The sequence below is a fragment of the Mauremys mutica genome, chromosome 1, assembly GCF_020497125.1.
Source record: "Mauremys mutica isolate MM-2020 ecotype Southern chromosome 1, ASM2049712v1, whole genome shotgun sequence".
Taxonomy (NCBI): domain Eukaryota; kingdom Metazoa; phylum Chordata; order Testudines; family Geoemydidae; genus Mauremys; species Mauremys mutica.
Genome location: NC_059072.1, coordinates 30,083,733 through 30,100,200, shown reverse-complemented (window position 1 = coordinate 30,100,200; position 16,468 = coordinate 30,083,733). Strand labels below are relative to the sequence as shown.

At 43.6% G+C, this 16,468-nt stretch overlaps 1 protein-coding gene across 1 annotated transcript in view; it reads left to right on the top strand.

The window, feature by feature from the left end:
- Positions 1-16,468, top strand: part of LRRK2 (leucine rich repeat kinase 2) — a 117,067-nt gene that overhangs the window by 14,946 nt on the left and 85,653 nt on the right. Inside the window, exons 4-6 of the mRNA XM_044982338.1 lie at positions 3,862-3,950; positions 5,870-6,004; positions 15,474-15,608. Of these exons, the coding sequence (XP_044838273.1) occupies positions 3,862-3,950; positions 5,870-6,004; positions 15,474-15,608 (359 nt within the window). The remainder of the gene's footprint in view (positions 1-3,861; positions 3,951-5,869; positions 6,005-15,473; positions 15,609-16,468) is intronic.

Here is a 16,468-nt window from a genome sequence, read left to right as displayed (position 1 = left end):
TGGATGTGCTATTTCTGGACTTTAGCAAAGCTTTTGATACAGTCTCCCACAGTATTCTTGCCAGCAAGTTAAAGAAGTATGGGCTGGATGAATGGACGGTAAGGTGGATAGAAAACTGGCTAGATCAGGGGTGGGCAAACTTTTTGGCCCAAGGGCCACATTGGGGTTGCAAAACAGTTTGGAGGGTCAGGTAGGGAAGACTGTGCCCCCTCCCAAACAGCCTGCCCCCCACCCCTTATCCACCCCCTCCCACTTCCTGCCCCCTGACTGCCCCCCTAAGAACCTCCAAACCCATCCAACCCCTCTGCTCCTTGTCCCCAACCGACCCCCCTCCATCCACCCCCCCGCATCCCCTGACCATCCCCTTCCAGGACCCCCTGCCCCTGACCGCCCCCTTCCAGGACCCTACCCCTTATCCATCTTCCCCCCCCCCAGCCCCTTTCGGAATGTGGCCCCACAAACATGGGCGGAGGACTCAACAGGAGCAGGGGCAGCCGCACAGCCAGAGAGAAGCGGCGGTTTCCCCTTCAAAGGGCCGCTTCTCTCTGGCCGGCTGCGTGGCCTCCCAGTGCTCCCCCTGAGTCCTCCGCCTGCGTTCCCTGCGCTCCCGCCATCTGCACCGCCCGCCTGCATATGATTTCATTGCAGCCAGTGTTGAGTTGCCCGAGTGCCCGGCCCTGGGTCCCCCTGTTGTTGGGGGGCCTTTGCCAGGGCACCCTGTGTTCACTTGTAAATCTGCCCCTGCACCGCGCCGCCCAGCCCCAGAGCCAGCCAGGATGCCGCGCTGCCAGCACAGCAAGCTGAGGTTGCGGGGGAGGAAGGACAGCCCGGGGAGGGGCCGGGGCCAGCTGGGAGCTCAGGGGCTGGGCAGGATGGCCCCGCAGGCCAGATGTGGCTCGCGGTCCGTAATTTGCCCACCTCTGCCCTATCCACACCCCTGCCCTCTATCCAACCCCCCCTGTCTCCTGCCCTCTTACCACACTGCCTGGAGCACCGCTGGCTGGCGGCGCTACAGCCACGCAGCCGCCGCCACCGTGCAGCACAGAGACTGGGTCAGGCCGGGCTCCGCAGCTCGCTGCCCCAGGAGCTCGCAGCCCCGCCGCCCAGAGCATTGTGCCAGCGGCAGAGCGAGCGAGCTGAGGCTGCGGGGGATGGGGGATAGCAAGGGAGGGGCCAAGGGTGAGCCTCCTGGATCAGGAGCTTGGGGGCCGGGCAGGACAGTCCCGCGGGCCGGATGTGGCCCGCGGGCCGTAGTTTGCCCACCCCTGGGCTAGATGGTCGGGCTCAACGGGTAGTGATCAATGGTTCCATGTCTAGTTGGCAGCCGGTATCAAGTGGAGTGCCCCAAGGGTCGGTGCTGGGGCCGGTTTTATTCAATATCTTCGTTAACGATCTGGAGGATGGTGTGGACTGCACCCTTAGCAAGTTTGCAGATGACACTAAACTGGGAGGAGTGGTTGATACGCTGGAGGGTAGGGATAGGATACAGAGGGACGTAGACAAATTAGAGGATTGGGCCAAAAGAAATATGATGAGGTTCAACAAGGACAAGTGCAGAGTCCTGCACTTAGGACGGAAGAATCCCATGCACTGCTACAGACTAGGGACCGAATGGCTGGGCAGCAGTTCTGCAGAAAAGGACCTACGGGTTACGGTGGACGAAAAGCTGAATATGAGTCAACAGTGTGCCCTTGTTGCCAAGAAGGCTAATGGCATTTTGGGCTGTATAAGTAGGGGCATTTCCAGCAGATCGAGGGATGTGATCATTCCCCTCTACTCAGCACTGGTGAGGCCTCATTTGGAGTACTGTGTCCAGTTTTGGGCCCCACACTACAAGAAGGATGTGGATAAATTGGAGAGAGTCCAGCGGAGGGCAACAAAAATGATTAGGGGGCTGGAGCACATGACTTATGAGGAGAGGCTGAGGGAACTGGGATTGTTTAGTCTGCAGAAGAGAAGAATGAGGGGGGATTTGATAGCTGCTTTCAACTACCTGAAAGGGGGTTCCAAAGAGGATGGATCTGGACTGTTCTCAGTGGTTGAAGATGACAGAACAAGGAGTAATGGTCTCAAGTTGCAGAGGGGGAGGTTTAGGTTGGACATTAGGAAAAACTTTTTCACTAGTAGGGTGGTGAAGAACTGGAATGGGTTACCTAGGGAGGTAGTGGAATCTCCTTCCTTAGAGGGTTTTTAAGGTCAGGCTTGACAAAGCCCTGGCTGGGATGATTTAGTTGGGTTTGGTCCTGCTTTGAGCAGGGGGTTGGACTAGATGACCTCCTGAGGTCCTTTCCAACCCTGAGATTCTATGATTCTATGAAGTATCCTCTGGGAAGTCTGTGGAGCTCCTCTACAAGTTTGAAGGGAGAAGATTTTCCTTCCTTCCCTCCAACCATCTCCCCAGCATTCAGCCCAACTAAGAATTTGTCCGAGGTCTCTGCCCCAGTGTAAAAGAGCTGTATAAGTCCTTATGCCCCTCTTAAGCCCGACAGAAGAGATCAATGAATAATATTGCAAGTGCAGTGTGACATCTTTTCTCATGAATATCAAGACTATCTTTAACTGAATCTTGATTTCCACTGTTAAGAATGACCCAAATAGTGCACTTGATCCAAGTCTAAATTTCTGTATCCATAGGTTATGCAATGGTCACCTGGAGCCTACAAGGGCCTGGTTTTTACTGGATTTGTGATGGGTCAAGACAGTATCTCAGTTCACTGCAAATTGGTACACAGATCCAATATATAGTAGTTGCTTTCAGATGTATGCCACTGACATAGAACATAGGCAAGCTAGAAATTTCACTTTATAAATAACACTACTACACATATTACTTTGCTGTGTGGTATGGAGGGTTGTAAACTGTGGCTGAAGACACCCCAAACTTATGAGGCAGTACCTGCTCTGCTGCTAGCTCATCCTTGGCTCCTAGACATTGCAGTACCACTCTGTTGGATTGGGACTCTTTGGCTCAAAGAGATGGGTCTGGAGAAAGAGGCAGGAAAAGCTGGGAACCAGATAATCTCTCCCAGCATATTCCTATGGGACCCTGTGATTTCCAGGGAAAAATATGTCCAGAAGTCACTGTGGGTTGAACCATGCTGCAAATCATACTATGGTGAGGGAGAGGGAAGAGCAGCGAGCTGTGCACAGGCCTTGGGACTCCATGCCGGTATGCCTGTCCTCCACGGAGTCTAAAGATGGATATTGGGGGACCATTTGTTTTAGGCAGAGTGGTGAACTCCTTTCTCCTAGGTGGGACAGTTGTGAGGGAACTCAAATTTGTGAAGAAAATTTGTTTTTTCCTCAGTTGCTCTGCAGGTAAACCCAGCAGCATGTGGCCTATTATCTTCCTTGGTAAAATGTCTTTTATGTATATATTGGTATGACTTGCATCCCTTTTTTCTTTTTACCATTTTACTCTCATAGGGCCAAATTCTGCTCTCATGCATATATGTCCCCATTGACTTCAGTGGGAATTGTGTATGTGTATCTAATGGCAGAAGTTGTTCCTCAGCAGTTAGTGATTTACAAGGATCTTTTTATCTTGTTCCATTTTTGTTATATACTTGTCTATCATTACATCTCTCTTCTTTTTCTTTTTTTAAAAGATGTACAGTCTCAATAAACAAAGTATAATATATAAAAATAAAATATCAAAAACTAGTTATGGTCATTGATGGCTTAAAAAGCCAAACTGACAAAGGTATAAAATTTCTTTGAGTCAGAGCTAAAAATGGCTTTAAAAAGTTTTCCCTAGGTTAAAAAATTCTATTTCTTCAAGCAAGTGTTTGCTGTATATCTGTATTTGGTATACTTTGAACTAACATTTGATTAGTCTTAATATTTTTTTTTCCATTTTAGGCATATCCTTAAAATGCTTGCTTTCCACAACACAAACAGAAACCTCTTGATAATAGGACTCAAGGCACTAAATCTACTACTCTCTTCAGGTATTATGCATTTTACTTTCCTAATTGGTATGATATTTTTAATTGTAGACTATAATATAAAATGGGTTATTCGACACATTGGGCCTGATTCTTCTCTGCCATGCACCTCTATGCAAAGTAGGAGTAAATGTTACAAAATTGTAATGGTAGTATTTTGCACTTGCTTTGCACAGGTGTATATAACTCCACTGGCTGCAAGGCAATGGAGAATACAGACTTTGATTTTTGTTCAGAACAATTAGCATAGTAGCAGATGCTTGCTGAGTAGTTAAGTAATTTTTCTTACTAAATGGAAGGGCAAGTTTAACTGATTCTGGCATCTTTCCATTTGTAATAGCTAGTATTTCTGAAAAGATCAGATTCTCTCGGAGACACAGTAATTTCTATCATTCTGCTCACTAACGACCAGATCCTGCTACATCCTGAGAGCTTCCTGTGAGATGCTGAACTCTTTGAACTCCCACTGAAATTAATGGGTATCCCCGAGGGTTATATTCTGCCACCCTTACTCTCACTGAGTAATATTTTACTGTACATATACTGTAGAACCTCAATTTTATGAACACCTCTCTTACAAACAGTCTGTTATAGGAACCATTTTTCCCAATGAAAAAAATCACATAATGAAAGTGACATTGTTGATGAACAAGTCAACATCCCTTCATATTCTGGTGTCTTCCATGCATTGGAAATAACTTTTTTCAGTCTTTTGAAGAACAAGAAGAAAGCAATGCAATGCATCATACTGCAAGTTAGGCACCGTACCTACTGTAATTTTGAGATGTTCAGTTTTATGCATTTTTCAATTTTATGAATTCCTCAATCCCCAATTAGTTCATAAATTAGAGGTTCCACTGTAGTGAGGACTATGGGCTTGATCCAAAGTCTTTTGATGCCAGTGGGAGTCAATCCATTGAGTTTAACAAGTTTTAGGTCAGGCCCTATTTGCAGACTAAGGTACTACTCAATATGAATAATAATGATGGCAAAATATGGCCATTAATGAATGACTACTGCTAGTAGTTTTCCCTCAGTCTCATATGTCACAATGCTCCTAAGCTATCAACTAGTTATTCTATCATAGGTTATTTCTTACTGATACTGTTCCTCCCACTGATACAGTAGATGTAATTGATTAATCAAACTTTACTCTTATATAATGTGTAGGTATACTTTAATTAATACTCCAGTTAGAACGCCTGGCCAAGGAGAATGCAGAGCTGTAGGACTATATATTCTATATATACTATAGGTTCTAAATAGAACAGAATAGCTGCAACTGAAATACTATGCATAATGAATCATACTTTTCATTAACACAATCTTGAAAAATTGTCATGAAAATATATTAGTCCAACAAAAAATACACCCTTCCCATGAAAATGATTATCATGAAAGAACCTAATGATATTTTACTCATCCATTAGAAAAATTACTTGCCATAGGTGAGTGGTTGCATGGAGTTTTGCAAGGCTGTTTTAACCCTGGCCTTCTGATGAGTTGTTTTACATGATCACCTATTTACTAGACACTTCCACCAATAGACAGAGTTTATCATAGGCTTTTAAAGAATCCATGTTAATTTAAAACAAAATGGGTTCAAGACGTAGAAAATGCCATTAGCATTTTTTATTCTTTATAATACAAGCAGTCAGCCTGATGCTTCAGTCCTTATAAAGGCAATGGTTCCGCTGGGAGTTTTGCCTGCATAGGAACTGAAGGATTGTGCCTAGTGACAGCAGGTGACTCTGGGAAACCCACATTTGCTGTACCAACACATGGATTTGACCCATTGTAGTGAAGAACAAAACTAGCACTTTTAAAGACAGTATGAAATAATTTGTAATCAAGTACTGTGCTTCAGATAGAAATGATCAATGTGAATGTAATCACATCTCATTTTCTTTTCTGCTGTATAGATATAATTACAATTATGCTCTTGGATGAAGAGACAGATGTATTTTTGTTGGTATTTGATGCTATGCAAACCTTCCCAAACAATGAAGAAATCCAGCAATATGGTTGTAAAACTTTGCACATGCTTTTTGAGAAAGGTATTTATATTTTGCGAAGTTTATCAAGATGAAATGATTTGGGAATAAGCTAAAGATCATAGAATCATAGAATTCAAGATCAGAAGGGACCATTATGATCATCTAGTCTGACCTCCTGCAAGATGCAGGCCACATAAGCCGATCCACCCACTCCTTAAGCAAGCGACCCCTGCCCCATGCTTCAGAGGAAGGCGAAAAACCTCCAGGGCCACTGCCAATCTACCCTGGAGGAAAATTCCTTCCCGACCCCAAATATGGCGGTCAGCTGAACCCCGAGCATGCGGGCAAGACTCTCCAGCTATACCTTCTAGAAAAAGGCTAACAATATCCTATCATTGACCCATTGTACTAATTACCAGTGTGGCACTTAATTGACCTATTGACTAAGCCCGTTATCCTATCATACCATCTCCTCCATAAACTTATCCAGCTTAATCTTAAAGTCATGGAGGTCCTTCGCCCCCACTGTATCCCTCGGTAGGCTGTTCCAGAATTGCACTCCTCTGATGGTTAGAAACCTTCGTCTAATTTCAAGCCTAAATTTCCTGACTGACAATTTATATCTGTTTGTCCTCGTGTCCACATTAGCACTGAGCTGAAATAATTCCTTTCCTTCCCTGGTATTTATCCCTCTGATATATTTAAAGAGTGCAATCATATCTCCTCTTATCCTTCTTTTGGTTAAGGAAAACAAACCGAGCTCCTCAAGTCTCCTTTCATACGACAGGCTTTCCATTCCTCGGATCATTCTAGTGGCCCTTCTTTGTACCCGTTCCAGTTTGAGTTCATCCTTCTTAAACATGGGAGACCAAAACTGCACACAATACTCCAAATGAGGTCTCACCAACGCCTTATATAACGGGACTAGCACCTCCTTATCTCTACTAGAAATACCTCGCCTAATGCATCCCAAGACCGCATTAGCTTTTTTAACGGCCACATCACATTGCCTACTCATAGTCATCCTACGATCAACCAGGACTCCTAGGTCCTTCTCCTCCTCCGTTACTTCCAACTGGTGCATCCCCAGTTTATAACTAAAGTTCTTGTTAGTCATCCCTAAATGCATAACCTTACACTTCTCACTATTGAATTTCATTCTGTTACTAATACTCCAGTTTACAAGGTCATCCAAATCTCCCTGAAGGATATCCCGATCCTTTTCCGAATTGGCAATACCTCCCAACTTCGTGTCATCCGCAAACTTTATCAGCCCACTCCTACTTTTGGTTCCGAGGTCAGCGATAAATAGATTAAATAAAATCGGACCCAAAACCGAACCTTGAGGAACTCCACTGGTAACCCCCCTCCAACCCGACAGTTCACCCTTCAATATGACCCTCTGCAATCTCCCCTTTAACCAGCTCCTTATCCACCTCTGGATTTTCATTTCGATCCCCATCTTTTCCAATTTAACCAGTAATTCCTCATGCGGTACCGTATCAAACGCCTTATTGAAATCAAGATATATTAGATCCACCGCATTTCCCTTGTCTAAAAAATCTGTTACTTTCTCAAAGAAGATCAGGTTGGTTTGGCATGATCTACCTTTCGTAAAACCATGCTGTAATTTGTCCCAGTTGCCATCGGCCTCAAGGTCCGTAACCACTCTCTCCTTTAAAATTTTTTCCATGACTTTGCATACTACAGATGTTAAACTAACAGGCCTGTAGTTACCCGGGTCACTTTTTTTCCCCTTCTTGAATATAGGAACTATATTAGCTATTCTCCAGTCAAATGGTACAACCCCCGAGTTTAGAGATTTATTAAAAATCATCGCTAATGGGCTTGCAATTTCACTCGTCAATTCCCTTAATATTCTAGGATGAAGATTATCCGGGCCCCCCGATTTACTTCCGTTTAGCTGTTCAAGTTTGGCTTCCACCTCAGATACCGTAATGTCTACCCCCATATCTTCATTCCCATCAGTCCCTCTACCACTATTCCTTAGCCCTTCATTAGCCTCATTAAAGACCGAGGCAAAATATTCGTTCAGATATTGTGCCATTCCAAGATTATCCCTAATCTCCACTCCGTTTAAAGTTTTAAGCGGTCCCACTTCTTCCTTCTTGGTTTTCTTCCTATTTATATGGCTAAAAAACCTTTTGCTATTGGTTTTAATCCCCTTCGCTAGGTCCATCTCCACCCGGCTCTTTGCCTTTCTCACTGCTTCCCTACACCCTCTGACCTCAATAAGGTAGGTTTCTTTGCTGATCCCTCCCATTTTCCACTCCTTGTACGCTTTCTGTTTTTTCTTAATCACCCCTCTAAGACGCTTGCTCATCCAGCTCGGTCTAAAACTGCTACCTACGAGCCGTTTTCCCTTTCTCGGGATACATGCCTCTGACAACTCCTGCAACTTCAACCTGAAGTAACCCCAGGCGTCATCTGCCTTTAAATCCCTAAATATGTTAGTCCAATCCACTTCCCTAACTAGTCGCCTTAATTTAGTAAAGTTAGCCCTTTTGAAATCGTATACCTTAGTCTCAGATGCAATTTCGATTATCCTCCCATTTATTATGAAACGAATTAGCTCATGATCACTCGAGCCAAGGTTGTCCCCTACAACTATTTCCTCCACAAGGTCCTCGTTACTCACCAAAATCAGATCTAAAATGGCATCCCCCCTCGTCGGTTCAGCAACTACTTGATGAAGAAATTCATCAGCTATCACGTCTAGGAAAAGCTGAGCCCTATTATTATTACTAGCATTTGCTTCCCAATCTATATCCGGGAAGTTAAAGTCCCCCATGATCAAACAGTTCCTATTAGTATTTACTTCCTTAAAAACATTAAAGAGATCTCTATCCATATCCAGGCTAGATCCCGGCGGTCTATAGCACACCCCAATCACTATCCCAGGGGAGGCTCTAGTAGTTTTCTTCCCCAATGTCACCATTGCCCAAACAGACTCCGTATTATCCATTGCATTGCTAGTTATTTCGTTACATTTCACCTCATTATTGATATACAATGCTACTCCCCCACCTTTACCTTTGCATCGGTCTTTCCTAAACAGCACATACCCTTCCATACCTGTACTCCAGTCATGGCTACCGTTCCACCATGTTTCGGTTATTCCTACGATATCCGGTTTCAATTCCCGGACCAGGAGCTCCAGTTCCTCCATTTTGTTACCTAAGCTTCTTGCATTGGTGAACAAACATCCTAATTTTTGCTGATTGGCTCCTCTCACCCTTTTCACCCAACTTGGTAGGGACACAGTACTACCAGTATGACCTGTCGGTCTAGTATCCGTACCCCCCCTCTTCCTTATACCTAACCGTCCCCCTCTGTCTATATCTGTTGTTGTCCTGTTGTTCTCACTCCCAATGTATAAATTTGGCGTGGAGAGTACCTGGACCTCTCCCAACCGTCTCCCCCCAGTGTCTAGTTTAAAGCTCGTTTAATCAGATGAGCCAGCCTCCCTCCTAGAAGTCTACTTCCTTCCCTACTTAGGTGGAGCCCATCCCGTGAGAACAGCTCTCTGTCCCCAAAAGCCTCCCAGTGTCCATACCTCCCAAAGCCCTCCTTGTAACACCAGTCCCTCAGCCAACTATTTATCGCCACGATTCTGTCACCCCTTTGGCGCCCTTCCCTAGGGACAGGTAGAATCCCACTGAAGATCACCTGAGCCTCAATTTCCTTGAGCGTCTTACCCAACCTGGCATAGTCTCCCTTGATTCTCTCCAGTGAGAATCTAGCCGTGTCATTTGTTCCTACATGAAGGATGATCAAGGGGTTCTTACCTGCTCCTCTTAGGATCCTTTTCAACCTCAGGTCCACATCCCGTATTTTAGCGCCCGGTAGACAGCACACCCTTCTGTTCTCCGGATTGGCCCTGGTCACAGGCCTGTCCAACCTTCTCAGTATGGAATCCCCAATCAGATAGACCTGCCTTTGCCTGGGGACAGTGCGGTCCTCTAACCTATTCTCCGTCCCCCCCTGGTTGCAAGCTCCTTCCATTCCTTTCATCCCTTGTGGTTCCCCTTAAGCCATCCTGTATCCTCCTTGGGCCCGAACTTGGTGCTGCCTCCATCGATTCCTCCCCTCTTTCTATCGGACTAGCCGCTCTTCTCTTTTTCCTTGCCCTCCCACCGTCAGCTACCACCTGCTGTACCCCTTCCTCATTCTCCAAACCTTCAAACATGTTCCTTAGCTCTATTTCTCCCTCACTGGCTCTCCTTTTCCTCGGTCTGCTTCTCACAGTCACATGCTTCCACCGCCCATATTCCTCATCCGGCAGTCCCCCCTCACTGGCCTTAGCCCCTGCTTCCCCCTGTACTCCTGGGTGTTCCCCTTCGGTTACTGCTTGCTAGATGACTACCTGGCTGCAAAAATACATGCTATGAGTTCTGAACTGTTATATTTTTATATAAGTAAAGAAAGGATCACACCTCAGTTGATTGGGTGAATCAATACAAAACCCAACTTTCAAGATCATATAAGAAAATATTCCATCGACTTTAGTGCTGCTAAAAAGATGAAAGTCAGTACAATGTCCATGTGTAAATGTTTTCAGTTCAGAATAGTTGTGATTATTTATGTTTCTGAAATTGCAAAAGGTTTGAAGACTTTCACATTTACTATATAATCATTTATTTTAATGTGTTCAAAAAAAGAAAATCTTTATGTACTGAAAACCTGCAAAATAGTTTTTACTTGCCATAGCTGGTTTTGATAGATCATGATATTATTAAAGCAGGTCTTGAATCAAAATGAAGCATCTTGTTTTAAAGTTAATTTTGAGAAATGCAACACCTTTACTGAGCCCACAACTATTTTTGCTCACAGGGCTGGCCCACAACATTTTGGCATCTGAGGTGGGGAGATCAAATGACACCTCCTCGCTTGGGCCAAAACTTTGAAAGGTCTCAATTCTGCCTTCTTCCTGTTCTATTCCTCTCATGATACTGCTCTGCTAACTACCCCAATAAAGGAGAACTAACAACTTAAAATGCCTTGTTCAAAAATTTTAAGTAACACTTGACTTTCAAACGCCTGAACAGCAAATGTAACTTTTCTTATTGGCATAGTAAACACTGGCATTTTTATCTGTTTGAATAATCAAAGTGGTGCTTTCCATGCCTTCTTGGTTGCAAAGATTTGAACTGCTTCCTGAAGGTCCACTGTCTGGGCCAGTTCATGCTCTATTGAGATGGTTGCAAGGCCAACAGGCCTCTCCTGTGTTGTTGTGGAGCGTAAATGTGTTTTTATTAACTTAAGCTTGGAGAAGCTGCGTTCTCGACTGGCAACTGTTACAGGAAGTGTTAGAAGTATGCGCAGAGCAACAAAAGCATTTGGAAAGAGGGTGGTCATCTTCTTTGTGCACATACATTTCAGCAGGATCAACTCCAACGGCTGTTCTGGAATATATCTTGAAAGGGCTTACAGTTCATCCCCCAGATCACTCGCAACAATATCACGCATGTCATCATGTGTCAACACTGTGTCTAGTGCCGTGCATTGCTGGTGTAGGTCTTCTTCAGGTATAGTGAGGAGTTTTGGAATGTCATACAACATCCCAAATATACTGCTGTGTTCCTAGAGCTACATGAAATGTTCTTCAACTGACTGTATTGCACAATCTAGCACCTGGTTAAAGAATTCAACTTTGAATTGTTGTTTGGGACCTCTTAGGGGATTATCCCATGACTCGTAATCAAAATGTCTTCTTCAGTGACTTGTATTCTTGAATGGGTAGGAAAATAGCTTCAGTGTGAAGTTCCTCTGCCAACTTCGGTGCACTCTTCAGAACGTTTTGAAATCCCTCATCTGACGGGTAAGACTGTAGGTATGACTTTGCTTTGTCCAGTTGGTCCATTGCTCCAGATATATCAAGGTCAACGCCTTAGAGTCTCTTGCTTACAACATTTATTTCAAACAGTATGTCATGCCACAATACTAAGCCACACAGAAATTTGAAGTTATGTATGTTTCTGGTGATTCCATTTTCCTCTGCCACTGTTGTCCCATGAACAGTTCCTGTCATAGGATTATCCTCCATATTGGCAAGTATGGCATCATCTATCTTCCCAATTTGGTGTTTGATAGGCTTTATCGCCTTCACTCGACTTTCCCATCATGTGGCACTCAGGGGTTTCAGTATCAGAGAGGACATTCCCAGATGTTGCTTCAAAATCTGCCATCGCTGAGTTGATGCAGAGAGAAATACATAGATGCTTTGAATTACATTGAAAAATTCAGCAGCCTCACTAGAAGCTGAGGCTGCATCACTGACCACCAAGTTCAATGAATGAGAACTTCATGGGACAAAAAAAGCTTGAGGGTTTAACTCGGATCCGTGCCTGCACTCCTCTGTTCTTTCCTCTCATGTTGGCACCATTATCGTAGCCCTGACCTCTCATGTCAGCTATCGCAATTCCCGTATCGTCCATCTTTTTAAGAAGCACATTTGTCATACCAGCTCCTGTAGTATCATCAATGTCAATACATTCTAGAAAATGCTGTCTGACAGTCACCATTGCAGGGACATTGTCACTAGGTTCTGTTGTTATAAAATGCACCATTAAAGTCATTTGTTCCATATGGCTGATGTCAGGTGTGCAGTCCAGAATAACAGAGTAATATCTTACTGACTTCAGATTTGCCACAATCTTCTATTTGACTTTTGTTGCCAGTAACTATGTGATCTCATTTTGAATGTTTTTCCCAAGGTAGTGGTGTGTGTACGTTTCTTGGGTTGTGACTCTTCTTAGGTGCTCCTGGAGTACAGCATCAAACTCATCCATCAGCTCCACCATTTTAAGGGAGTTTCCATTGTTTGGCACATACAGCTGATCTGAAGTGCCACACAGTGCTAGGTTTTGGATAGCAAGCATTCTCACAATGGCCATGAGTCTTTTCAGAACATTTTGCCAGTAAAGAGACTCTGAGGCAATCTTCTCTTGATGCTGATCATCTCTGGTGGCCTTTAACCTCAGTCTCATCTCAAGCTCTTTCCACCTATGGAATGCTCTCTGGTGATTTGTTGCCTTCTCATGGCATGTCAGATTTCTAGCCAGATTTTTCCAGTCCGTTGTTCCTGTAGAATCTGATGTAGCTGGAACATCAGACTGGAAGAGTTTGCAACAAAAACAGTATGCAGCATTCTGGGTTTTTGAGTACATAAGCAATGGCCTCTCCACTTTGTCACCATTGGGGATTTCACGCCAGTAATGTGTTGGATGCAAACTTCTGTTTTCATTGCCTTTGAGGAACATGAAGTTTTTCACTTGCTGTAGCCCATGCAGTACAAGGAAGTCCCTCAGGCTACTGCTCAAGTGGGTTCACAGTTCTGGATCATCTAGACTTAAGGAACTAAACTCAGCAGCAGCTGTTTCTTGCGCCTCCACCACACTCTTCTCTGATCTACGCTTTTCTTCAGGAATGTGCCTGGTTACATCCATTTGAGATGGAGATATGGATGCTGCAGTAGCTGCCAGGTCACCTGCACTCTGACTAACTGGAAGATCAGGCATCTCCTCACCACTCACATCCTCACTGGGGCCGGAAGGCTCACCGTGAAGATTTGTGTCTATGTATCTCAGGAGAGCTCCTTCCTGCTTGGATAGAAAAGCTTCCTTTGCTTGCTTTCTTTTTCTGAATGCTGCTAGAGCAGGGGCAGGAAGAGGTGGGGCTGGGGCGGAGCAGGAGTGGGGGAAGAGCCGGAGCAGGGGCTGGAGCAGCACGCAGCTGCGCAGGGGACCAGGAAATTTGGTGCCCCAAGTTTCCTGGTGCCCTACACAGCTGCGTACTTTGCGTATGGGTAAGGACGGCCCGGCATAAGAGGCTTCTCCTCCTCTCTCCCTGCAGCTCCTGCTGCTTTCTATTCCCTCTCACCCTTTTTCCTGCCTGCCTGTTATGTCTCTTGTACCCTCCTTCCTTCAGCACAGCACTCCACTATCTCTGTGCATCTAGAGCAGAGAGAGAATACATATGCACCAGCAGCAGACACAATTTTCTACACTCTGGGTCCGAGTGGCTCCCCCCCAAGTCTGGCACCTGAGGCGACCGCCTCAGTTCACCTCATAGTAAGGCCAGCCCTGTCTGCTCAACACCTATAAACAAATCTTCACTCCTCTGCTTCTGCCAGAACATATATAAAAATATCAGACAATTATTATTTCTCTCTCCACCATTCATATGTCACTGTCTTCTAAACTAATAGGGACAATGACTATTTTCACATGTTCCTGTACAAATCTAGCACAATAATATCTCAATTTTGATCATGGTCTCTGGTGACAAGGAAGTATAAATTTTAAATTAATATTAATGTCATACATGTTGTATTAATGTAATATGTAATTATTTCAATTTTTTTCTTGGATTTGATCATTTTCTTTATAATTACTATTATATTTGTTTGGACTAAATTCTTTGCTCCTCTATCAAACAAAACTCGCACTGAATTTTGTTATCAATTCAACGTGGAAAAAATAAGTGACTGATAGGATTTGGCCACATGAACAAATAGACTGTAATAGTGCAAACCACATGCTCCATTGGCTTGATATGCTGCTGCTGACAATTTTGTGTTAGAATTAATGTTTTCTTGCACTTTTACTCATTTAAATTGGTTTATCCATTTATACAGATATAATGTCCTAAAACAACAACCAACATTTTAATGCAATGTCCACTGGTAAGAAACTCTAGGACATAATTAATACACTATATTCCCAGATATGCTTAATACATGACATGGACAATGGCAAAGGCCTACAAAACTAGTAATAGATATGACATTATACCAGTGCTCATTCTAAAAAATAAATGGAATGTGTCATGTCCACACAACTTTAGGGTTTGATCCTCTTTGTAAATACTTTTATTTTCTATTAGAGCTCACAGCTATAAAACCATATCGTGGCATTGATTTTTAAGCAGTCTTCGTCACTGGTTTTAATAGTGTTCTGCTTAAAATTCAATGATATGAAATAACTCCTAATTTTAATGTATGAAGGAAATTACCAGTCTTTACACTGCATCTCAACCATATGCTAAAAGAGAAACTGATCAAGTTTGTTAATCTATTTATGTCTACAGTACCACTTATGTCGGCAAAATTTATGTCTCTCAGGAGGGTGGGTTTTTATGCCGATAGGAGAGCTCTCTCCTGTTGGCATCTTCCCCCCCCCTCCCCCCCACACACACTGCAGTGGTGCAGCTGCTGCTACAGCTTGACCTTAAGATCTTTTACTTATGTAAGCAACAGAGCAGTCAATTGATAGAAAGCAGGTGTTATGGTTCCCATTTCTTTTGTTATTGTATCATAAAGGTGCTAGACCAAAGGAAGACAATGCTGACAAGTCTTAAATTATTGAAAGGATTTTGGTGTCTAGGATGCAAAAGGAATAAAATAAATATCAGAAAACTTTGTAAAAAAATGTTTTTAATTAATACCAAGCTGTACAAATATTATTTCCTTAAAACATACTACAGCTCTGTTTGCTTTTCAATTTAGTTCCAGAAGAGCAGCTGATTGAATTTGTTGAAAGCAAAGATTACATGATCATACTGAATGTGTTAAAACAGTTTCAAGAAAAAGAAGATGTTGTACTTCCGGCACTTTATTCCTTACATTCATTAGCTGATCCATGTAAGTGCATTACTGTAGCATTTGGGGCTATCAGTCTTTTCAAGTCACTCACACTAGGACATTCAGTTCTGAAATGCTCTCTGTAGTGCTTCATGAATTCCCTGAGTAGTTCAAAGCCATAGGCATTGGTGCACTGGATGGCTTTTGGAATCTGAGGAGGTCCGGTGTAGGTGGCTGAGCAAATCTGCTTTTGCAGAAGGTGGGAGACTAGAATGTGAGAAAATCCTTGAATCCCTCTGTGCCCACCCAGTCCTGGACAGCTGTTGGCACTTCACAGGTTTAGAACTGCTCGATTGTGCCATTATTTAAGATCCACTCTATTTTTGTTCTTCTTTGGGTGGAAACTTTCAATAGCCTTTTTTGTATATTTGGGCTACTCTTATCATTTAATTATTTGTGAAGTGTACAGAATACTGTTTGTTGAACACAAGTGTAGTTTGTCATAATTGAGAAATCAAAAAAGTAAGCACTTGAAAAATAAAGGAGGTTTCTCAGCTGCTAAGATTGACATTAATTAAACATTGTGGTTATTGAAACAGAATATGTGGCCTCCTTTTACTCTGAAGTAAGCTGCTTCAGACTTCTTACCAGCTCAGCTGGACCCTCCCGCCTTGTGGAGTCCCAGAGCTTGGACTCCAGCCCAAGCACGAATGTCTACATAGCTATTTTGCAGCCCTGCAGCCCAAGCCCAAGGCTGCTGATCCTGGCCAGCTGGGGGTATTTAATTGCTAGTTAAACATACTCTGACTTGAATAGAGGTGGACCTGCTTTTTTGTCCCCATTTCTATTAGAAGATGATCTGCTCAGCCTCTTTCACTAATCATTAATAAGAATTTTTTATTGTTGTTTGCTATATACTA